Raw genomic sequence first — 25,559 nt, forward strand, 5'->3', positions numbered from 1 at the left:
TGGGAATAATGCCAGTCTTTCTTAAAGACAGGAAAATAAGACCTCGAAATGCAGTAAGGATATGTAGGCAGTTTCCTCTATCACATCTATAAATCTTGCCAAGTTTCTAGTTTGGAATTTGCAGACCTCTAGCCAGAACATCATTCTTAAAAGGGTTCGAAAAACAAGACTTTGATCGTTACTCTCCAGATGAAAGTATGGCTCAAAGCAATTAGTATGCTCCAGAGATCAGCTTCTCTGTAAGTGCCCATAGGACAAAAGCCATGCCTCCCTTCCTCTTTTTTGCCCCACCCAGCCTGCACCTAGCACAACACCCTGCAGACAGTAGGTGCTCGGTAAATGCCACCTGAATGACTGGAGCCATCCATTAGCAAAGGTGTTTCTGAACAACTTCTGCAGCAAGAGAACATGTGAGCATCAAGAGAGAGTGTGTCAGGACCAGGGACAGCTCCTGACACACAGTAGGGGCTTCCTGGATCACACTGGCTTGGTCATTCCAAATCTTCGGAAAGTGCCCTGACGTTGCAGCTGTTAGTTATGAGCAACAGCTCAGTTTAGTGAACAAAATCTTTCCAAGACTCGAGAGGCACAATATGATCTTGTTCAAAAGTGCTTCATCTCCATTTTTTTTTCATTTGTAAAATAGAAAAAAATTACTCTGCTCTTAATTTGCTTCCTAAGTGATTTAATAAAGATAAATGACACACTCATGAAAATTCGGCCATAATGCACCCAAGAAACACACCAAAAAAAATCATGCATATGGCTCTTTAAAGTATAAATGCCTACTGTGGTGTCTGGATGGATCACCTGAACATTAGTATTACACAAATATTATTCTGTGCCACGAGGCTTATTTCTGGAACATCACAAAAATGGCTATTGACTAAAAGAATGTGGATCAATTAACATGAATTTTCTTCTTCCCTCTTACTCTTAAATAGCTGCAGAAACTGAGCAAATATCAACTTGTGGCTTGGCCACCATCCCTAGGGGCTCCTGTTCTTCTCGACAATTCTCATTCAGTAGAGGATCCCAAGCGGTTTCCTTTTTCACCTGTTACCCGGGGCCAAACCAGAAGTTCTCAGGCCAACTGAAGTCTCCCCTGCAAGTCTTTATCAGGCTGATCAGTCAGGTTTGAGAAATCGAGGAAACTCCTAACTAATCTGTCCTGGCATACCTGAAACAAAATTCAGTACGAAAATCTAGATCTATAAAGGTGATAAATTTGAGAGTATACAACAAAACTACTCACAATTGTATACCAGGACACTAAAAATATCTCACTTTATATGCTGCTCAAGAAGAAATATTCTGTGCCAGAGGGAAGAATATCGATACCACCTATAACAAGAGCAGCTTCTCAATTCACCTGTAAGCTGCACTGGGGTGAGTGGAGTGCATTAGGAACAGTCTAGCATTTTCCTCCAACAGGTTTGAGCTGCAAAGCTCAAAGCTAGAAGGACAGCTAAAGCCCCTGGGCCATGTTCAGTTGAGTCCTGACCTAACTGCATTGTGTTGCATCTAGAGATAGGAGAAGAAGTCCTAGACCAGGATGAAGCCATTCCCAGCTTTGGGGTGCCTGATATCTGGCTATAAATTCTCCTATAAGCCAAAAAAGTTCTCCTGCTTTCTACATGACTGGCATCAGTCACGTAGACTGAAGCCACAGGGCTTCAATGAGCCACAGGGATGTTACTGAACATTTACCTTCATCAGCCAATTACAGGACCCACTGTGGTCCGAGGACCCTCAGCAACAGAACCCCTGGGATGTGCCTGAGCAAATCAGAGCCCTAGGCCCCTCTGCAGACCTATTCCAGGACTCTAGGAGTATAATCTAGAATTGACAATTTAAACCAGCTTCCTTGCCTCTTAGGTAATCTCACGTGTGCTAAGCTTGAGAACCAATATGCTATCCACAAAAAACCCCTTTGAAAGCAAGGGCTGCACGCTGTTCATAGTTGTACCTATGGAATCTAGCAGGATGCCTAGAACACGGCAGGAGCTCATTAACTGTTAACTAATTAGCCACTAGCTTACTTTTAAGAACTCTGGCCCCCACTTGCTAGGGCAAGTCCTCGGCAACGTAGCTGACAGTTGAGTGCTCTCTCCATGGGAAGCACTATAACAGAAGTTTAACATACTTGGTCCTACTGTACCCCACAGGCCTGTGAGTAGATCCATGCATCCCCATCTCACAATTCACTCTGAGGTTCTCACAGATTCTCTTGATTCCCAGAGCTCCTGAGGAGAGAAAAGACTGGGTACCCTGATTCAGCTTTTCCACTTGGGCTTTCCTACCTACAATGGGGACTCGTCCCTCACAGGATGGGGCCTGAGGTATCAGGGCTCTTTACCTTCACACGACTCCTGGAGCAACGTTGTGTCACAAAGGCCCCTGGGAGCCTCCAGTCAGGGGCCCCAGCAATTATACGCCTTTGGAGAAAACGGTCCCAACTCCCAACGTTTGTGCAAGGCTTTTAGATCCATTTGCTCCATTAAACTCCATTCTCTCTCTCTTTTTTAACCATTCTCTGCCATCGCTGCATATAAAAGAGTTTGTTTACTTGCTAAATCAACAAAAGCCCTGGAGGCTCACTGTTCCCTGGTGGGGAACCTGCCGGCCATCGGCCATCGGCTTTCCCACATGGCTCCTCAGCTCTCCAACACCACATCTGCTTGGCCTCTCAAGAGCATCGCGAGCCAAAGGAAAGGCCACAGAGGTTCTCTGAGGGAAACGGAGTTCTTTCAGGAAGATGTGCATTCCGAATAAGACAGACAGGAAGAGGGACGTGAGGGGTCTGTGAGCAGCTGCAGGAGAACCATGAACACGCGCGGGAGGCATGCACTCCGGGGAAAGCAAACAGTCACCACACAAGCACAGTGGCGGTGGACACTTCCCTCAGAACTTAGCACTTCAGTGAGAAAGGGGTTTTTCGCTGCCAGGAGCAGACATTCAGGAAGGCTTTGAGGAGGGGGTTCCAGCAAGCTTACGGTACTTGAAACAGCTCCCGTGAGGTCAGGCTCCGAGGCTCTGCGGAGGTCCTCCGGTACCGGAGGGACCAGCGGAGGAGGTGGTGAGAAGGATGGCGGGGTCTGGCTAACGGGGGGGTGGGGGCCAGAAGCGCTGGCCGGCTGGCTGTGGTGGGGTCGCCTCTGCAGACGAGGGGGAATGAAATCATCTAGGGTCGGGAAGGTCAGAGGTGAGCCGGCAGGGGTGGTCGCCGGGCTTGGGGGGCCAAGAGGCCCCAGAGATGCTGGAGTTCTGGCAGTGCCTTCTTGCCCTCTGTCAGTATTAACCAGGTAGAGAGGGACAACTATTATCTCAGGCTGGGCTGAACTGGAGAGAGTGGCATCCTGTAGGAAATAAGGGGGTCGTTACGTAAAGGGGCACGGCAGGGAAGAAGGAATTCCATATTTAAACAGTTGAGACTGGACATGCAGTGATGTACTCTGAGAAATATTTAATCGGTGCCCGTTCTCCAGAGTACATGAGACCGTCCGTACTAGCCAGCTGGCCTCCTGACACTCCGTGACACAGAGGGAACCCCATCCAAGTTTACTCTCCATCCTTCTATTTTTGAATCCTTTTAACACTTGAGAGAGAGAGAGAGAGACAGAGACAGAGACAGAGACAGAGACAGACAGAGACAGAGAACAGAACAGGCAGGCAGGCAGGCTGTGTTTAGCCCCCAAACTGCTTGCAGAGCCCAAAAGCTTGGGAGTCAATACAATTTCTTTGGCACCTTGTGAAAAGATATAAACATTCCATATCTCACCATGTTGTTAGTCTATGGATCCCACACTCCAGCATACTTACATATTACCAGAAAAGAGAGAGGGGGACAGAGAGGACTGTGCCGAGGTGTTTAGAGAGAAGAATTCGGGATTCAAGCTGCAGCGGTGTAGACGAGGAAAGGGAGGGGAGGGCAGCCCAGAAAACAAGGGAGCTGCTTTGCAGGAGTTTCGAAAGAGATGGTGTAGAAGACACACACACATGTCTAATTCCTTGCCTTGGCTGGATAACACGGCTGCAAAAGGTAAGGTTCTTTTCTCTTCCGGTTTTCGGGAGCAGAGGAAAGCTGGGGGCCTAGCACAGGTGGTCTCACCGCGTCCGGGAACGGAGGCCGAGTGCACAGGGAAGGACTCTCGCCCCGGACGGTGGCATCTTTACGGATGTCAAAGAATAGCTTGGGAGGGCCAGGAGGAGCAGAGGGTGGCTTTCCCGTGCCGGCCGCGTGGGAGACAAGGCTGGGAGCCTGTGCGCGAGCGCCTGCAGCTTCCAAGGGAGTGCCCGTGGCTGGGTCAGGTGCAACACAAGAGGAGCTTTGCGCTGCCACCCGGCAAATGTTATTGGATAAACAAGGTACATATAAGCTGCTGACCTTTTTATTCCCAACTGCCTTATGACGTGGGTTAGAGCTCACATTCTCACTGTAAACCGTCCTGGTGGCCACACAGTGGTGCCGGGGTTGGGAGGAAGCACTGGGGAACGTGGAACCAGGAAGCAAGGGCCCAGGATGCACCACGCCTTTGGCAGCGCATCTGGCTGCCAGGGAGATGGAGACGGGCTGGGGTCGTGAGGGGCTCTGTTGGCTGGGGGTGCTGAGGGGGACGTAAGGCTTGGGTGAGCTCAGGTAGAGGGAGTCCTTGGAGGTACTGTGGATGGTGGGGGGCTGCCATGCAAAGCGGTCCCCTTTAGGGAGAGGAGGCCGAGGGGGAGAGAGAACCTTCAGCATGATTTTCAAGAGAAAGTATCAAAATGGGGAACAAAGAAAGAAAGAGGATGGGAAATGGAAAGAAGGATGACCATTAGAAATAGCGTAACATGATCGGAAGAAAAACAATTCTTGACATGTCTTTAAGCAAACCCTGAGCTTAGAGTCCTTGTGATCCCTACATTTCTCCTCCGGGTAAAGTCAAGGACTAAATCATACTCACCTGGACAGGCAGGCCTGCTTCTCTTACATCTCAGCCCAGGAGCGGCCACGTGCTAAGCCACTCTGACAGCCATCCTTGGCTGACCGCACCCCTTGTTAGCCCTCCGGACTGAAGGATGCCCGAGGGCTCACGGCCAGGGCAAGAGGCCCCAGAGCCCCCACACCTTTCCTGAAAGATCTTCCTCTCCATGCCCTTAGCTCTAAAAGTTTAAGTTCACTGAAGCACTCGAATGTCTTTCATTCTCTTCCCTTAGGAAATAGGGAATTGGAAGAATCGTCCTTATTTGTGTTCACAGGAGACAGATGTCTTAATTGAATCACTGAGATTTAGTGCTCAATTCCATAAGCGTAACCAATTAAAGCTCACCAAGAAGAGAATGCTCAGGATTTAGAATCCACATGTGCTCTTTTCTCAGAGGAAACAATCTGATGGAACTAATTATGAGAAGGAAGACAGGCATGAGATTAAAAGCATGTAGTCTCCCATTTTTGATGCACACAGAACAAAGGGACCAGGCAATGAAGCACTTGATTTGCCTAATGAGTTGGACTGTGCCTGGTTCCTCAAATTCCGGCCCCTTCCCCACTCCCATCCAGCCCACCACCGGGCACAGACAATCCCACAGTGGGTGCCCAGCCTCACACTCCTGGCTTAAGCCCAAAGCTCTGGTTCCAGGCTGAGAGGAAGGTATAGGTCACATCTCATTCCCTTTCCCTCAATACAGCCCCTAGCTCCTCCTTGGGTCTCAGTGGGGCAGAGGAAATGGAGTAAATCTCCAGAATGACCCTCATGTCAATGAGAACCATCTGGCAATCGGTGGAAATTAGACCATAAAATGAGGAAAGTTTATTTTCCTTGTGTTATGGATTAAATGTGTATGTCCCCCAAAGTTCATATAATGAACCCATAGCCCCAAGTGATGGTGTTTGGAAGTGGAGTGAGTAGGAGAGGAGATGGGGTTATGAAGGTGGGGTCCCCATGATGGGATCAGTGTCCTTATAAAAAGAGACTAGAGTTCACTCTTGCCCCACCAGGTTAGGACACAGCGAGAAGGTGGCTGTCTATGTGCGAGGAAGAGAGCCCTAACTAGGAACCACATCAGCTGGCACCTTGGTTTTGGACTTCCCAGCCTCAAGATCTGTGAGAAATAAATGTGTTGTCTAAGACACCTGATTATGGGATTTTGTTACAGCAGCCTAAGCTAAGACACCTAGATTTTCCTCACGGGTTCCTATCTTCAAAGACAGCCCAGTACTAGAAAGCCGGAACATCATCTAAATTGCACCGGTGAAGTATAGTAAGTTTGGTCAATACTTAGCAAATGGGTTATGACCAAAAGCCGGGAGAGTGCAAGGGTGTGGGTCTATCTGGGGGTTGTTTTTTATTTTTTGTGGAGTGCAGGTAGCAAGGGGAAGGGATACTAACAAGGGTGACTAGGTAAGAAATCAAGTTTTTTGAGTCTGGATTAGAAGATCAACCCCAGAAACAGTAAGCAACTCATAACAAACTCAGTTTTCAAGCTACAGATAACCTGGATTGAGGAGAAACAATTTGGATATCCTAGGTTAACTTGATGCCTATCCTTTCCACAGGGTGCCCAAGACAGTGCCTGTGGAATGAGGCCATGTGGACCAGTCAAAAATACAAAACGAATGACCCCTCTTCAGTAGTTAGCAGGAGTAAAACCCTCCAGTTGGGACATACTTGGTTCCAGTGAACTTACACCGGAGGTTGGGGCATGTTTCAAACCGAACAATGCTCTTTACAAATAAAGCACTTGAACCATCATACACCAAAGGGACTGGGGGTGAGTGGAGCGGTGGTTGTCAGGGAGAGAAGCAAAAGCCAATTTTGACTTCAGCTCAGAGTTACTTTTACTTTGAGCTCCAGTGTCCCACATGTGATTCTTCTTGTCCAAAGATAGAAGTAGGTTTCAGTGGGTTTTTAACTTAATCTGCTTTTGGCCATATAAGGTGCCAGGGCTGCATGACATCAGGCACAAGGCTTCCCAGGGCTTTGACCCTGTAGAGAAGATGCCTCCCCAGAGTGTTGACAGTTCACCCTGAGCCAAAGGCCTTCCTGTCCCAAAGAAGGAGGGAGATAGGCATTGTCATTTTACATGGAAGGAACTACTTTCTGATTTATTGTAAACACTGTACGAACTACAGAGGCAGCTTCCATTCCTGCCTAGCTGGCTACTAATGAAATTCCCTTCATCCCTGTAGAAGGTGGGGGCAGTGAAGAAATGGAGCTGCTTGAAGAATCAGATATGTTCCTAGCTTATACAGTTCCAGAAACTGCCCATTTCCGCCCCCAGTGAAGACCACCGCGATGATGCTGTCAGAGGGAGGGGAGCCCGGGTTCCTCGTTATGAGAGGCGAGGAGAGCAGCAGGTCCAGGACAGCAGAAAGAAAGGCAGCATCTGGGAGCACCAGAAAACAGGATTCCCCTCTGGCCCCGGGGTCTCCTGGACCCCAACTCATTCCTTATAAGCAGATGCCAGGCCTGTGGGGCTCTAAGAGCTATCTTCATCTGAAACTAAGCCGGGGCAGTTCCCAGCCCAGCCCGACTTGGTTCTGTCTAAGCCAGCATAGTACTTACAGGTCTGGCAATGGCTCTATGGACAAGAAGTCATTCTTGCATTCAGAAAACAAATCCAAGAAATGATGTATGACCTAAAGGTTCTTGAAAGTTGGGTGGCCAATTGTACACTGAATATACAGAACAAAACCTCTGTATCAGCAATTTGCCAGGTTCTCTTTAAGACACCCCAGTTAAAAAAAAAAATTCTTGGAGAGTGACAAATAAGAAAATATGCTATCTGTAGGCGATATGATAGGAAATTCACCATTATGATAAAGTTCACCCTTATAAACTCCTTGAGGGCAATGTTTAACATCTTGATCTGAACACAGTGAATGCTCAGTAAAGCTGTAGTAAATAAATGTATTTAAGAGGAATTTTTATTTACTTCACGTTCTCAAAATTATCTCTTCAGAAGAACTCTCTAAGAAGCCAAAGGAAGGAGCGAGTTAGCCTTTGAACTACGTCACTGATAGGGGAGGAAGATGTGCTTCCACATTTGCCTTGAATTAATCAGCACCATCTCCTAACTCAGAGCCAGCTCTATTCACGCCTGAGACTGCAGAGACAGAAACCTGTCTCTGAGAGACAGGCAGCGCACTCACACACCGGGGAAGGTCTCGGAAATGGAACATCGATGGCAAGTCATTTACTGGACAGCTGTGTCCTATAAGGGCATCATGAGGCACACCTGCAGCTCGGGTTCTAGCCAGTGGCCTTGCGGGCACATGGCTGTGCCTACGGGAGGCGAGCATGGCGGGAAGGTTTAGCGGGGCTGCTCAGCGACACCTCTAAGCCTGGAAAGCCAGGGTCTGCAGAGAGGAAGGAAGACGTCCTCTCTGACTTGGTTCCATTTCAGAGGCCAGTGCAACTTTATGCCCTCAGGAGCAAGAGGATCATCAGACAAGTGGGGTGGGATCCGGGGCGGCATTTGGAATGCCCAGGCTCCTGGTGAATTCTGGGAGTACCTTCGCGCAAGGCAGGCCCAGGGACGGGGACCACATGAGGAACATACTCCCACCACACTTTTTGGAACAGTACAGTGTCCTTTAAGAGAAAGGATGGCTCCATCCCATGGATGTTACTCCTCTGTAAAAAACACTCTTCACTAAGCTAAACTAAAACAGGATCTATTCTTTCATCAAAATGGCAGAGTAGTGACAGGGAGAGGAAGGAAGAAAGATCAGGAAAACAACTTAGGGGGAAGACTTAAGCCAAAATGATCCCTTCTCCAAGTTGTGCGGGGCCTGCGGCGGGGGTTGGTGTGTTCTTTAGCAGATCAGCACGAGGCAGTTGAGGCTGTGCTGTTCCGGCCATTCAGATGTCCGTCTGCCTGCTCTGGGCCACGGGGTTCGGGGCTGGCCACAGCTACCCGACCGTGATCTGTAAGCCTAGAGTTGCTGGAACTCTTACAGCAAATAAATGCAATAAACACAAGAGTGTACTCTTTGATTCCAGAGTTTTTAACCCACCAGGCTCAGACTCTTCCCCTCCTTACTCAGGGCTAAATGCATTCCCTCTTTCAGAACATTTCCACATACATTTCAAACCTAGAAACATTGGGCTCACACTTCCTATCCCCTGGTATAGATCATCCTCATCCTCTGCTGTCCTTGAGCCCCAACTTTTCCCCCCTATCTCTGGTCCTTGCAGAACTTTTCCACAGTTAGCCAAAAGTGTGGCTCAGATCCCAGTCCGTTATTCAGCTGGGCAAGCAGGAAGTCATGAGCGCAGGCTAAAAGACTCAAGAACAGGTGCCACTCACCAGTCCCCACCCCACCCGTGGGCACAGGCCTACCTGGGGCTTGTCGGAAGAAAGGTTGGGATGCACACTTCTGTAGCCCTTGGCAGCAAGTGAGGAGGGCTGGGCGTTTCCATTGGCATCAGCATTGGAAGAGAGCCTCCACTCATCTGAGAGATGGGGGGGAAAAAAGAAAGAAACCCCTCACTCACAGGGAACACTCCCCGGTTCCCCTCTAAGTCCCTGGTGGAAGGCAGGGGCAGAAAGAATGCAAGAGAAACCATACCTGCTGAGGGATTCTCTGAGTCCAGAACTACGTGTGGTGCAGAAAGGATGAAAACAAGAGAAAGGGGCAAACAGAAATGGTTACACTCGCAGGAAACAAGCATGTACTGCAGAGAAAGAGGAAAACCCAGCACCCCGTTGCCTGACACAAAATGCCCTCAGTCACGATGGCCTAATTACCATAGGAACCCACTCTAAACCATGATGTGCTCACAGGCGCTGACCTTTGAAAACACAAGGCTCACATTCACAGTAATGAAGAAACAATTGTTCCTTGACATTCTTATTTTACAGACAAAAAGGCAACAGAACTCTCCCCTGCCCTGTCCCTAGTAACTCCCATTCCCCTTCTCCATCCCTGATGTGGGCTCTGAATGACCTCTCCTCATTAGCAGGCTGGGCTTAATTAACTGACTCCGGAGAGGGAGAAATAGATAAGCACTTTTTCTGTGGCTACTGGCAGCGGGGCTAGGGGGAAAGCATGATTTAAGCCCAGAGGTATCTGCTGTGATAAGGACTTTTTTTTTTCCTCCTCTGCCTGCTTTCCTTCTTTCCATTTAAATGAGCCACATAAACATTTCAAAATCTAATCACCCTGAGTTTTCATCACGTGACAAGCCAACCTTGTCCCCTTGTGGCTGGCTACCACCCTGACCTCACCTCAAATCCTGGATCCACCACCGATGGGCTCTGTGACCCTGAGCAAGTTCTAAGCCTATTTTCCCATCTGAAAAGTGGGGATAATGATATGCTTGCTTCCTAAGTGTTGCTATAAGGATTAAATGACATAATGCAGGAGAAATGCTTAGCACAGTGCCTGCCAGGGCTCAGTAAATGTTTGCTAGCTATCATCATCACCTTCCGCATCACCTCGTCTCTATGCTCTACCCTCCACCTAGCCCAGAGGTCAGCAACCTTTTTCTATCAAGGGCCAGACAGTAAATATTTTAGGGATTGCGGGCCATATGGTCTCAGTCGCAGCTATTCAACCCTGCTATCCTAGCACAAAAGTGGCCACAGATAACATGTACATGAACGAGTGTGGATGTATTCCAAAGAACTTTTATTTGTGGACACTGAAATTTGAATTTCATAGAATTTCACATGCATATAATACTATTCCTCTTGTGCTTTCCTTTGAACCATTTTCCCATTGTACTATTTTTTGTACAAAAATAGGCATGGACCAGATGTGGCCTGCAGGCCATAGTGTGCCAACCCCCTGAACTAGCCAAACCCTTAACTTCCTTCTTCATGTCCTGCCTACTCTTTTTTTTTTTAATAACTTTTAAAAATTTATTTTTTGAGAGAGAGCACGAGCAGGGGAGGGGCAGGGAAGGAGATACAGAATCTGAAGCAGGCTCCAGGGTCCGAGCTGTCGGCACAGAGCCCGATGGTGGGGCTTGAGCCCACGAGCTGTGAGATCATGACCTGAGCCGAAGTCGGATGCTCAACCCACTGAGCCACCCAGGCGCCCCGTGTCCTGCCTACTCTTATCTTACCCTCTAGGGGTATAAAAAGGGACTAATACAGCAGCTGTCACAACCCAAGCCCCACCTCAAGGACTAGAGGTGGGCTTTCCAGGTGTCAAGTTGAGATTTACCAGTGTTACTGAACACCATCTAACGGCCAGACACCGTTAGTCACTTTTGTCCTATCTAGTACTTCATTTAGCGTACACGGCAAGTCTGTGAGGTGGGTGATCACTCTACTTCACGGACGAGGATAAGAGAGGCCAGCTTGCCCCACATCACACAGCTTGGAAATGCAAAGCAGCCAGCCTGGGTATCCCGAAGCTAGTGCAGCACTCTGCCCACCACCCACAGCCATCAACCCCCCACCCCCCTCCAACCACCTACATTCCAGAGAGGAGGTGGGATAAAAGGTGTGGGAACAAAAGGCAAAGCATCAGGTAAAGGTTTCGAATGGTTTGCACCCCTGCACAGCAGTTCAACTGTAGTAGAATCACCTGCGTGCTTCTTAGCACAGACCGGAGGGCTCGACCCCCAGTGCTTCTGACTCAGTGGATGGGAGGTGAAGCCTTACATTTCTACCATGTTTCCCAGGTGATGCTGAGGCTGCCGGTCCACAGTCCATACTTTTTGAAAACCACGATACAAGGAACATTTGAAACACATCGTTTTTCTGGAAAACTGTTTCCCATTAACTGTTAACTATTTTGTACCCATTTTTTGCTTTCTTTTCCCCTCTAAAATAGAGGGTTTTTTAAGTTTATTATTGAGAGACAGAGAGAAAGAGAATGGGGAAGGGGCAGAGAGAGAGGGAGAGAATCCTAAGCAGGCTCCAACCTCAGCATGGAGCCTGATGCAGGGCTTGAGCTCATGAACTGTAGATATGACCTGAACCAAAATGCTTAACAGACTGAGCCACCCAGGGGCCCCCCAAACAGAGGTTTTTATAACGTTTCTGTCATGTATTCTTTTAGTGGGTTGCTGGGTACATTTCTGCTGCTCCCTTATGCATAATTTACAGGTATTTGTCTTCTCTTCCCAACCACATAGCTGGGGAATTTATAGGATTTGAGTTTTATGCACATTATTGCAATGTACTGGCTTCTGTGACCAAGGGCAGGCTGCCAATCATTCTGAACTTTCTTTTTCTCGTCTATCAAATAGGATCCTTACTCCATGGACACCACAGGGTTGCTGAAGATCCAGAGATCAGGCATATGAAGGATCCTAAAAGTGACCATTTTTAACACTCACTGTTGCATCCATCCAGATTCCTGGCCCAGAGATTTATTTGCACATGGCAGGCCCTCAAGCACGAAGTAACACAATATGATAATGGTTCCCCCCAACCCTGTATCCATCAACTTATACTGTCCCACCTTCCTAAGTTATTTCTAGCCCACCTTTGTTGAGCCATTCTGTCAAATGTATTAGATTTACACATACACTGAATATCAATAGGTTCTGAGTGAGGGGCTATCTGATGAAGGACGTGAGCTTTCTACACGGACATGGGGGCACATTACTTTGCCTGCTCTTTTGTTCTTGGTTGAGTTGCTTCTATTCAGGTGACACTGACAAGCAGATGCGTCATGGACAGCGGAGATGAGTCTGTCCCTCCAAAGCACTAGTCGTAAGGGGACTATCATTTTGGCATCCGACTGTCTAGCTGGAGTCCTTGCTAACTGCACATCCCACAGCACAGGACAGCCTCATCTGTGAAATGAAGTATTATCTACCTCTTTTGAGTCATGAGGACTTAATGGAAATACCTGGCAGAAAGTATGTGCTTATTAGTAAAATTGGAATCCAAAACTAAGGGAAAAAAGTTTCCCCACACATAGAAATGAGAGTTGTTGACATCTGCCATCTGATAAACAGCTTTGAGAAGGTAATATCCATGGAAATCAACCCACTTTTTCTTCTCATTTCAAGTCACAAAAACTGTTCCCCTCACCTTGCCCCAGAAAAGGCAATTTCCAGGACCTCTCTAGGCATTCCTCTCTTCCTCACTAAAGGAAGGCTGAATTTCCAATGTATGTCATCCTCTGTTACCTAGTCTTCTGAACCTTGAAGGTCGGCACCAGCCCACAGCCATTTGTATCCAAGTGCGGCAGGTGAAATTTTATATACATAACCATCAATTATTAGCTCGTGGTTGAGGAGACTGTCAAAATGCTTCTTTCGATAAATGTTACCTCAGAGCCCCTGAGGGGGGAGGAGGGCTTAGGAAAGTTGGATTCTAGGTAGGTTTTGCAGCCCTGCTGAGACCGAGCCTTTCCAGGAGAAGTACAATTTATTTTGTCTTATCTTTTCCTCTGTTTTTTATACATGATCTTTGTTGGCCTGTGGCCACAGCCTCTTGATATTTTCTTTTATCTCATTCTGTGCTAATTTCATTTTGGTCTGCTCTGAAGCTGTTCTGCTGATCAGTTCTTAGGATCTCAGGATAACTTTTACCGAGTCAGATTCGATGTATTCTAGGAGGGTATCCCAAGAATTGTTACCAGTGGATCTAATAGTGTTCCAAATCTCATTTATGTTTATTTCTTTATTCCAGCTGTGTGGTAAATAATTTAACCTTACCCAGAAAGAGATCTGGCCTTTGCCATCTGCCTTCTGGGAATTAATCTCTGAACCCATAATGTCATCCCAATGGGAGTGTCTTTGTGCCAGATCAATAATGTGATTCAGCGTGGGGACTTTGAGCCATCAAGAGCTCACCCTCGGGCTGGAGAGTGAGACTGGCCACATGAGCAGTGGATAAAAACTCTGGGCACAACAGCTCAGGAGAACTTCCAGATTGACAGTTCCCTGAACATACTGTCACATCTCAATCCACACTCTGAACTGCAATTTTCCAAATGTCTTTTAGAAACTTCTTTCTAGAGGTCCTGTCCTTGCCCCAATTAACAAAACGTAGGGGTTGAACTGAATTTTGGCTTGTGGGTCAGAACACGGGGATTGATGGTCTTTAGGCTACATCAGACAGGAACTAATGCATCCTGACTCCCTAGGAGAGGTCAACAAAAGTCTCTGTGCTTGGTTCTTCCCTAGAGCTCACTTTGGACTTCTTCTCTTGGCTGATATTAATCTGTATCCTCTCCCTGTAATCCACCATAACTGTGAGTATATGAATATAATAGCTTTCGATGAGTTCAGTCCTAGCAAAATATGAAACCTGAGGGTACTTTTTGGAATCCCTTCAATGAGTATTTCGTGTCAGAAATCACGGTGTTCTCTGGTGGAGTCTTTTCCTTCCAACTTCGTTTGGCCCTAATTCGTGTACAGGCATTCATAAAAGAGGACTCTAACTCACATTAACGGTCTTTAGCAGTCTTTAACTGCTTCCATGTCAATTTTCTCATGATATCTTTTTGCTACTGCCATTTCTGGAGCACAAACACAAGAGTCAAACCAGAGGAAATGAGTTGATTTACGCCCAAAGCTAATGTGGTAGTCAAGAATCAGGCAGGAAAGACTGGAGGCAACCGGCACAGAATTAACAAAATGTAGGGGTTGAACTGGATTTTGGCTTGTGGGTCAGAACATAGGGATTGATGGCCTTCTGGCTACACCAGACAGGAAGCTTGGTATCACACTCACCAGTTCATCAGGCTCCCTGTCTCTTCTGGAGTAACACTCTGACCTGGGGACACAGGTGTAGATTCCCTGAACCAACCAGGTCAATACCCAGACCTGGCCAGGCAATGATGGCCAGGCAAGGAAGCAGGGATAAGGTAATACCTCTCCCAGAGTCAGGGAGTCGGCACTAAAATTATTGCAGTTCTTTCTAGAAGGTTCTGATCCAAAAACCTAGGTCCACATTCACAGATTAGGAGGCTGGTCAGAAGCCACGGTTGACAATCCAGAGTCGAGCTACCTCTTGAGGGCAGGAGTCTGGAGGGTGGGTTTAAACCGGGCAACTCCTAGGACTCTACCACCCTCCACCTCAGACAGCACCTCCATCCTCCCAATCTTGGATGCACACGGCTCCTAAACCCACACTCTGAACTCCAAGTTTCCAAATATCTTTTAGAAACTCCTTTCTAGAGGTCCTGCCCTTTCCCCAAAACTTAGTATGTGAAACTATGGAATTCAACATCCCTTTCTCTCCCTTCATAAAGCCACTGCTTCCATGAGCACCTCAGCCATCCTCCTAGTCAACCAGGGGAGGCACTTCCTTCTCAGCAGGTTCACATCTCCAAGCTCCTCAAACACACTGTACCAAGCCCTGCCACTTCACTCTTCCACATGCACTTTCCCCCTGGCCCTGGTTCTTCATTCCCGCTGCCCTCAAGGCCACCAACTGCAATTACTGGAAGGCTGTGACAGGCCTCCGGATGTGCATAACTAGGAGGGTTGTCATCAAAGAGCACCTGCTGTGTGCCTGGCTCATGCTAGATCTTGGTGTGAAAGAGCTCACTGAATCCCAGCAACTCTACTCAGGCCATCCCCATTTTATAGATGAGGAAACTGAAGCTCGCCAAGGCTGAATGAGTTGCCCACATCACAAAGACGGTAAGTGGCAGAGCTGAGCCTCAAAAGAGGGCTGTGTCACTGCAGAACTAGACCAGGTCTCATAGGATGAGGGAGCTGAAGCAAGGACTGGAAACAGGAGCCACCTCTGAAATGCGGGTGTCAAAGGGTCACGTAAGGAAAGAAACCAGGACACAGGTGCTGGGCAGTAGCACAAGACTGGAGCTTCCAGTCTGGGCAAATGATCAGCAACTTGTAGATATACAGGGATGGAAGGAGGTGGTGAAGCCAGGGAGCGGGCAGAGAAAGGCAGACAGAGCAGCTGGGGCACAGATGCTGGCCCTGGTGATAAGGGAGGGAGCTGGACGCTACTGGACATCAGCTATCTGTGAAGGCACTGCGAGCAGGAAGCATGCCCTGTCGTTGGCAAGAGACACTCGCTGCCTCATATGTGCGCTGCTGGTCCGGGCTGAACGTGGCTGCCTGCAGATGGTGCAGAAAATGGTTTGCCTGAGGCTTGTCGAGGCCCATGGACTCCCAGGCCCTGTGACAGGACTAGAGGCCGCTGCGGGGTAGGCAGGTCATCAGCCAGAGGCCCAAGCGGAGGGAGCAGGCAGGGATGAGGGGAGGGCTGAGGAGCCGCCTGGACAAAGCCAGTCAAGAGTCTGCAGTATGCTGGTCCGTGAGCAGTACAGTAAGAGGAAAGGTCTCCAGCTGGGAGGTCCCATCCTCGGAGTCACATCCTTTTTTAACCTCACTCCAGTGTTAACTCATCCCAGCCTCTTTGGTACTTACTCTTCCCTTTACTCAAACCCAGCTTCTTCCTTCCACCCCAAACTGCCCTTATGTGTAATCTCGAATCTGACCTCAGTGAATGGGATTCTGTTTGTGTCAGGTTAATCCCCAAACTTCCCAAGGTCATAGAGCATTTTGGAGCTAGGAAGCTTGGAAAGCAGCTTGCACAGGTCCCTCATACTTTACATGGTCTTCAAAGGTGTGGCTTCCCCAGTCGGATAGCACAGAAGTGGACTAGCGGCCCACGCCAGACTCCTCTGTTGCAGCAAAAGGACTTCTGTCCTCACCTAATGCACCTAGAATTACTCTCCTTTTCCTTCCCTTCTCCCCATTTCTCGCCACAATTCCCAGTGACTACTTAGTGCCTGGCACACAGATGATGCTAACTAAATGTCTGTTGGCTTGGAGCCAATGAACTCCACTTACCAGGAGGAAAATACTCTACTAAAACTGATTTTTACCTTGGAAGTGTGCACGACTGGGCTATCCCCTAATTCTTCAATGTATTTGCGTTTTCAAACAAGATCTTTTTTCACCCAAGTGAGTTGTCAGAATTCATAGGATATAGAATTATTTGGAGACTAGAGAGCTTCTTAAAGTACTCAAATCACTGCACGGCACTGTAAGCCCAAGACTACTGGGCGAAAGAGTAGCAGGCGTTCTATGTTAGTGCCACTCTATAACCACCAGGGGGAGCTCAAGGACCCTCTCCTCCTCCCATTCGCTCTACCTTTTACCACCAGAGAAAGGGCCCTGAGCTTGATAAGGTCATTTTATTGGGCCATGAGCTGTAGGTATGGTCTTTTTCTTTAAATTATCCCTTAGGATTATCTCTTCCTCAAACATCCTTGGGAGCTAGATCTTCCCAGTTAGGCCTGGAGAGGCTGGATTAAGCTAGCCTTAGGAAGGAATTATTTTGCCTTCATTGCTTGGCCCTACCTTTTCAGGTATGGGTTCAGGAATATGAGGCCAGGAAGCTTCTTTCAACCAATAGTGCTGGCAGCCACTTATGCCTGCCCTGAGACCAGGGAAAAAGAAGCCCTCCACAGGGAGGCAACATTATCAGAACAGGGTTTGTGCTCAAACCCTAGCCTGGCCTAGTCCTTGGGCATCTGCCTTGGCGCTGGTTATAGGTGGCTGGGACAGGAAGTCAGTTTCCTGGGCATGACCCGGGATGCTGGGCACCAACCATCCTCATCCAACAGAATTCCATCTCATCACAACACACTGCTCCCCACTGCACCAAAAAGTTTGTGTGTCCCACTTCCTTTTGTCTCCAGTCCCAAGGAAGTGGACATTATCCTAATTCCTTTACTCCCTTCATTCCCATCCAGAAAGGAAGCAATCCCCTTTCCCTACAGCAGGAGCTTTCAAATGTGGTCCTTAGGGCAGCAGCAGCAGCAGCATGACCGGGAACTTGTCAGAAATGTAAACCCTCCAACCCCACCTGAAACCTACAAGCGGGAATCATAAATCCTAAAGCTCTGGCCTGGGACGCAGCACCTTGTCATTTTACTCCAGTGATTCTGATGCAGCTCCAATGTGAGAACCAGTGCCATGTGGAGGGCAGGGGGCCACAAAGCCAGCTGTCCCTGTGAAACCTCAGTGTTTCTCAGTGCCCAGAACACTTTGTGGGATGGGGGGGGGGTGAGTGGGGAGGGGCCCTCTGGAGCACCCTCTCTAGAGAGGTCAAAATAATCACAATCATAACCTACGAATAGCAGCTAAGGGCTTGTTCCATGTCACTAGGCAGGTGCAAAAACTTTACATCCTCCACGCTCACAGGAATGCTATGAGGCAGGTGCAATTATCAAGCCCATTCTACAGATGAGATCACTAGGGTTGAGACAGTGAAATGTCCCGTTCACAGTTGCACAGCCACAGGTGGTAGAATGCCGATCTATTGGGTTCCCAGGTCCCAGTTCTCAACACCACTCTCTAGACACCCTGAACAATGGATCAGATGGGAGGTGGGCTGCATATGGGAGCTTCTTTTGTTTCCCTTGGCTCCTAGTGTGCAGGGGCCTCAGAATTGCTCTTCTGTTCCTGCTGCTTTGGCCGCCAGGTCACCCCCACCAGGCTTGAGCCCTGCCCCACCGTCTTCCTGGGAGCCTGGCCAGTCAGGCACCTGCACTTCTCAGCCTCCCTTGGCTTCTCCCCTCCTACTGCCCCAGCCCTGCCTGGCCAGTTACACCCAGCCCTCAAAAGCGGGGATGGCCTTGCAAAACCTCCCCTCTAGCCCATCTCACCACTCCCTCCCATGCCCCTAAGCCACCTCTGTCCTCTGCAGAGCCATCGGCTCCCTAATGAGGTTTCTCCTCATCTCTGGTCAAAAGCTAACAAAGTGGTGGCCGCTGCTATGCGTCTGCCTGAAGCAAGTGAATACCCATTAGTTCAGGGCACTGATCACCACCCATCACACGTGGAGTGAGGTGTTGACCGTTCTAGGGACCCCTGGGAGAGTTAGGAGGCAGCAGATGAATTCGTACCTTTCTGAGCAAAAGCAGGAGGGCCTCCCTCCCTCCCAGTATGACTTTGAACAGCTCCCCCCAGCACAGGGGTCACACACCTGGTTTGCTTTCATGTTGTGGGGTTTCCTGAGGGCTCGTGGGGCTGCTGCTTGGGACTTCCCTGTAGGAAGACGAGGCCCGGAGAGTCACCGCTCCCTTCCCAGTACAGATTTTCGTTGGATCCATGTCTGAAAAGGAAAGGCACAAAAGAGACGCCTGAATCCCAGGCTCCTGAAGGATTAAAGCCAGTAGTCAGCTAGCAACTCATTACAGCCAGAGAATGAGATGAACCTGCTTATAGCCATGGAGAGCCTTATGGTCAGTGTGGTGGTCAATGAAAATTAATTTGTGGGTGGAGGAGAAAGACGAATCCCATTTTCGGAGGTTTACCACACGTCATGAGGTTCGGGGAAAATGGAGGCAACAATGAGTTCTGTGTAAGTTATAATTATCAGCTGAAAACATTTCAAAATGAATGCAGGTTAATTCCTTTTATTAGATGAGGCTTGGGCTGGTGAGCAGACTTCTGACCAATTAGTAAGGCACAATTCAAGCAAGAGCTGATGAGAGATTTCTCAAGCTTCCAGACCATTCTTCCTATAAAAGAGCAAGCTGGAAACATTGGGAATCAAGTTGTTCTGGGGAGAATCACTGCTCCCTGCAGTTCCCCATTGGAAAAAGAAAAAGAAAAAGGAAAAGGAAAAGGAAAAGAAAATCTTCTATCAGCAAGTCAAGACCCTTGAAATGATGACAGGATATGCTGCCTGTGGAGAAAGATCATGGGTAAGAGCCTCACATTCCAAACTTCACGAATTCACACCAAAGAAAACGACAAGAAGCGCTAAATCCTTCAGTGAGCAGTGTTCACCGCACCCCCCACTGAGCCTTCCCTGGGTCCCGACCTCTCCTACAGTTCACAATGGCCTAACAGCAGACCCAGGCGATCTTTCAAAATTCCACTGAGAAGGATTTTAAAACAGACCTCAGAAGATCTAGATGTCCATCCCTAGGAAAACCAGTGATGGGGAGGCCAGAAACTGACGTAGATCAATCACACAGTGCTAGAAAGCACGTGTTTCCTTCTGTGCAGCTAGAGCTGAACTGAATTCCACAGTTCATTTTTTCAAATTGCTCACAGCACGGCCTGGACCTCTGACCTAAAATTGTCAAGACTGCGATTATATGGTAAGGCTGAAGGTGGGTGATGGGCAGGATGTAGGCTCAGACATCAACCCCACCCCATTCCCGTGCCAGGGCAGGGAGAAGCCTCTTCCCTCCTTCTTTCCAAGTCCAGCAGCCTCTTTCCAACAGCTCAGATGAACGACCACTGCATGACAGGAGAGAGCCCCGTCAGCACCTCTTCCCAGTGAGAGTGAAGCACAAAAACACAAAGTATGGCAGAGCAGGCGGCAGCCTTGGGGAGCATGCGACTTGTCTAACCCTGTCAAGAGGATAAGTGACTGATGTCGCAAAACTACCGGGAAAACTGATTCATGGTCTTTTCAAAATTTTTTTTTTCAACGTTTTTTTATTTATTTTTGGGACAGAGAGAGACAGAGCATGAACGGGGGAGGGGCAGAGAGAGAGGGAGACACAGAATCGGAAACAGGCTCCAGGCTCCGAGCCATCAGCCCAGAGCCTGACGCGGGGCTCGAACTCACGGACCGCGAGATCGTGACCTGGCTGAAGTCGGACGCTTAACCGACTGCGCCACCCAGGCGCCCCTGATTCATGGTCTTTTCAAAAAGGATGAGCAGCAAACTGACAAATCCAGCCATCCTAGGTTCCCAGGTCCATAACCAGATCTGCCCAACTCCCGAAAGCCCCACTGGGATAAAGCGCCACCTCAGCCTCACTTGTCCCGTTTGGCACGGAAGGAAGCTACGTGCCAGAGCAGAGAGCTGAAGGGCACCCTCTCCTTGGAGAGGAGGTGAAGTAGGGGGTTGAGGAGGAAAATGGCCCAGCAAGCCTCACAGGGGTGCATCTAGTTAGGTATCTAAGGCAGCTGCTTCAAGTTCAGCCCAACTCAGAGGTTCCTTCTGGGGATACATTCATTCTCGGGGAGACTGAAGTTTTAAATAAAATACTGGGAGCTGGAAGCCCCTCTGCAAAGCCACGTGCCTCATGTACCTCCATGTATCACATACCTCATGTACCAAAGACCCAGGGAAGAGTAAATGATTAGCCTCTGGACTGACCCTTCTACTAAAGAGAGGAGGGGCAAGGCACCTGTCAGTTCTTCTCCAGACTTGCTGGCTCACAGACACACACACACACCCACACACCCACACACACACCCACACACACACACACACACACACACACACACACACACACACACACACGAAGAAAGGAAACCAGCCAAGGATGTGAGAGGGAATAAGGATTAAGCCTTTGAGTCTTTGTTAGAAGGAAAGAAAGGAAAAACATGCATGATAAGCTAATGAAAGAAAGAAAGAAAGAAAGAAAGAAAGAAAGAAAGAAAGAAAGAAAGAGAGAGAGAGAGAGAGAAAGAAAGAAAGAAAGAAAGAAAGAAAGAAAGAAAGAAACCAACCCAAGAAAAGATACCTGGAGGGAGTACCAGGCCTGAAGAGCTTTTCACTGTCTTCACGGGAATTATTTTAACAGCAGAAATAGAGCGTGCACGTAAAGGGTCGGCAGTTGCTGAAAACACAAAAGGGTAAATGGTGTATCCAGAAAGAACATTTGGGAAACACTCAGGCAGTTGAGGAACTGGGCAGGGACAATAGGAGGAAGTCGCCCACACGAAAAGAACAATATGAAGAGCAGTAGATGCGGTAATTTAAAATAACCTGCTTTCCCTCTCCAGGGTTCCATGCCAATATGGCAGAACCCTCCCACCGTCACCCATACGCAGTTGGTCAGTGTTCATCTGTGCCTCGTGCCACAGCAGGAATGTGCCAAGGCTCTGGACAAAGAGATTTCCAGACACACAGATGGCCTGGCACACAGAGGAAGGGAGAGCACCCAGCGTCCAAGGGGCCCCTGGGAGAATAATGCCGGGGTGTCTGTGCTGGGGGCAGGGCCGTGAGGAGGAGAGCTCTGGCTCAGGCCCCAGATGAGCGGAGGAGGGAAGGGAACAAGCTGCTGAGCTGCCTGGTCCTCTCAGACACCACAGCTGCTTCCCCACCATCACAACTTCCGGGGTCCTGTGTCTGCTCTCACAACCATGGTCCTCTGTCCCCGAGCAAATCAGAACCTCCATCTGTTGGGCAGCAGATGGTCTTGCTCAAACCGGCCTTTCCTGGACAAGAGGTTGCCAGGTGTCCAGTGCGTGCTCAAGGCTCTGGGAAGCACCCACGGACGCAGCCCAGGATCCTGACAGCCAGCATGTGGGTAAGAGAACTAGGATGGCTGCCTGGGATGTGGCCAGGGATGTGTCCTTATATCCTGGGTGCTCATACTTCTCCATCTGCAGGCTGCCCTGCACCCCCTGTGTCCCCAAATTCTGGAGTCTCAATGGTGGGCACATCCCCGAACCTTCCTCCTCACGATAAGCCTGTTGGGGGGCCTCCCCTCACCCTCTCGCCCTAATGGCAGCAAATAGAGATGGGAGCTCATGTGTCATGGCACCAATGTCACCCCAACGAGCAGCACTCCGAGGTCTTATGGCCCCAGATCTACGTAATAACTGGGGGTGAGGCTGTTTGGGAAGCAAGATGGTCACCAGTGCATCAGTATCACGCAGGTGAGCCTGTCGGGGGACAGGAGGGATGTAGGCACCTCAACCTTGGAGAGTTCACCTTCCAGTCCATCATGCTGCTGCTTCATAAGGCAGTCACATAGCATACGGCCCTCAACAACTAAGTAGATAATAGCAATATTACCTGTATTAAGATGCTTTCACAGCAATCCTACTGCCTGCTCCTTATGACCACCTGGGATTTTTGTTACCATTTTCAGAGGAAAAAGCAAGAGGCTCAGAGCTGCTCAGAGTCATCCAGCTTTTAGGTGAAGAGGCTGGAGCTTAGATGTCCTGGCACCTGGTTCAGTGACCTGTTCAGTTCCCCCAGGCCGCCATGATCACCTTCAGGTGACATCTGCTGCCTCCTTTCCAAATGAAGGTTGAGTCTTACCGAGTTGAGAGTGGAATCCACCTGCCACCCTCTCCCACACCCCTGAAGTCTCCTCTACTGATGAATTCACGGGGATGGGGTTGGTGGCCCCACAAGTTTTCTAAGCATCAGGGCCCAACCCCTCCCCATGCTCACTGGATGCTTAAACACACCCCTGGAGCCATGCCACAGGCACTGCCCCTCAACGCTCCCAAGCGTAACTTAGTAAGATTGTCCAAGGCCCTGAGAACATGGACCCACACCATGAGAGAGGGGTGGTCGGGGAGGGAAGCAGGGAGGCAAGGAGCACAGAGCAGCAGAGGAGATGACCCCCAAACCAACTGGCCCCCCCCCCTTCCCCATCTCCTCCTGTGCTCTATGCCTTCCCTTCCCGGCTGCTCCTCCTGACTTTACACTTTGCCTGGTCTCAAGAGGAATATTTGGCTGAACCAGAAGGAAATTACGAAGGCCAAATGTGTCACTTTCTGAAATTATTCTTTGAGAGATGGTGCATTTTGACTTGAATGCTCAATGACAGGACTTTTGCCCCCTCTCGTTGATATCACAAAATGTATTGGGATGAGCACAGATTTGGAATCACCAAAACTCCGAATTTGAAGCAGGAATAAACACTGCATAACATCTAATTCCCTCATTTTCTAGATAAGGGCACTCACATCCATAAAGACGATGGACCTCCCGAGATGTCTGTCTGTGAGCAGCAGAAGCAAGGTACTTCACCACTCTGCTCACGACACACTGCAGAAGTGACATGGGAGCCTTGCTGCCCAGCTACTTGGGCAGCCACGTTGAGACACTGACCATGAGAGACCACAGGACAAACAGGACCTCAAAGGTCATCTTACCCATAATTCACTTCACACTTAAATCTTTTGTCCGAAAATGTTTAAAACCTGAAAATCGAAGATGCACAGGAAACTAATGCCACCGAAATAACTTATTTCAGCATTAGAGGGTCTTGCCTCAGGGTCAGGACTGTGAGCGTGTCACTATTTACCGTAGGTGAAGGTAAAATGCTGGGCGAGAGAGACTTCAGGCCGATAAATGCCATTCACACCAGGCATGACACAGGCCTCAGTCGGTGTACTTGACCTGTTGTTACTCACATCTTATGAGTGGGGGACAGGTTTTAACACGTCACCTCACAGTGGAAAAGAGCGACCTTGCACCCATGAGATGCAAGAACATGCTCAAAGTTGGCATGAGAAACAGGTCTCCAGTTCATGACCCGATTCGACCAGTGACTGCTCATGGCAGGCCAGTGGCCCAGGCCCAACATACTCTGCTCCACGTAGAACTGCTTTGTGGTACCAGCCGGGCTTCCCCTCAAGACCTTACCTTTGTCCTGCCCATTGCTGCCTGGCGCCAACCCGTTCACCACGGCTTTAGAAACACCAACATCACATTCTGAAAGAGACACAAAGAACACAGGCTTGGGATTATGTGCCCCCAACATTTATTGAGTCCTGCTGATGTGACATGCTGGGACAGGCAGGCTTTCTCGGGGCCTGAGGAGGGCCCCCTTGGGCACCACGGGAGAACTCTGAGCATGTGGTGTGGCTTGAACCAGGACAGAACACAAAAGCTGTTTGGGGATGGGAAGTATGTGGTAGATAACAAACTCTCCTGCCATTAGAAAAAAAAAAAATCTGCCTGGGGGACCTGAGTGGCTCAGTCATTTAAGAGTCCGACTCTTGGTTTCAGCTCAGGTCATGACCTCATGGTTTGTGAGTTTGAGTCCCATATAGGGTTCTGTGCTGACAGCGCAGAGCATGCTGGGGATTCTCTCTCCCTCGCTCTCTGCCCCTCCCCCACTTGCTCTGTCTCTCTCAAAAATAAATAAATTTAAAAAAAGTAAAATAAAATAAAATAAAATAAAATTTAAAAAATAAAATAAATAAAATAAAATAAAATAAAATAAAATAAAATAAAATAAAATAAAATAAAAATCTGCTTAATTCCCTCAAAATGGTATCTCCTGAATGACAAAAGCTTAGCTGCTCACTGGCAAGCTGACTCGAAGGCTAGCTCAAACACATCCCTGGGCATCCAGAGTGAGAGCTGTCAGCAGACAGAGACCTCAGGTTCTTTGACACCTTCCTTCACCTCACACCCACATCCCCGGTCACAAAGGCATGCTATCCCTCCCCTGCAATGTCTCTGGACACTGCCCCTCCTCACCTGCCCACTATCCCCCATTGAGGCTCTTGGGTTTCTGTCCCAGAGATGACACGGTTCCCCAACCACCGCCTCCCCACGCCCCACCTCCATTCTGTCCCTTCTCTATGCCCACTGCCAATCTACGTCTGGAGAGAACCGTCTAGCTCCTGATCTAACCATGGCCCTTTCCAGGTTAAAGAGCCTCAGGGTGCAGGACAGATGAAAGCAAAATGGCTCAATGCAATAGTATCTTCTTAAACCCCTCTACTGTAAGTAGTGGGTATTTCACCTCTGTTTTGAAAATGAAAATATTGGGATTTAGTCTGGGAATTCATTCATTTCAATTATTTCCATGAGGAAAAAAAATGTATTCCAAATTCCCCCAAATGCACAAATGATTGTTAAGAACCTAATTTTTTAGTAAGTTGGATGACGTGTACCTTGGCCTACCTGATTATATTTAAATTAACTGACCTTTCTGATAATTAAAAGCA

At 48.7% G+C, this 25,559-nt stretch overlaps 1 protein-coding gene across 19 annotated transcripts in view; it reads right to left on the reverse strand.

Moving 5' to 3' along the window:
* The window catches only part of SORBS1 (sorbin and SH3 domain containing 1), a 145,871-nt gene that overhangs the window by 88,994 nt on the left and 31,318 nt on the right, over positions 1-25,559 (reverse strand). For 7 of the 19 annotated variants that reach the window (XM_042909202.1, XM_042909203.1, XM_042909209.1 and 4 more), the window contains exons 3-7: positions 24,244-24,312; positions 21,377-21,472; positions 18,868-18,996; positions 9,554-9,580; positions 9,325-9,437 (exon numbers count right to left, since the gene is read on the reverse strand). In XM_042909202.1, coding sequence (XP_042765136.1) covers positions 9,325-9,437; positions 9,554-9,580; positions 18,868-18,996; positions 21,377-21,472; positions 24,244-24,312 — 434 coding nt within the window. The remainder of the gene's footprint in view (positions 1-9,324; positions 9,438-9,553; positions 9,581-18,867; positions 18,997-21,376; positions 21,473-24,243; positions 24,313-25,559) is intronic. The other 12 variants (XM_042909213.1, XM_042909210.1, XM_042909218.1 and 9 more) reach the window with 3 other exon arrangements.

The sequence above is a fragment of the Panthera leo genome, chromosome D2 (genome assembly GCF_018350215.1).
Source record: "Panthera leo isolate Ple1 chromosome D2, P.leo_Ple1_pat1.1, whole genome shotgun sequence".
Lineage (NCBI taxonomy): Eukaryota > Metazoa > Chordata > Mammalia > Carnivora > Felidae > Panthera > Panthera leo.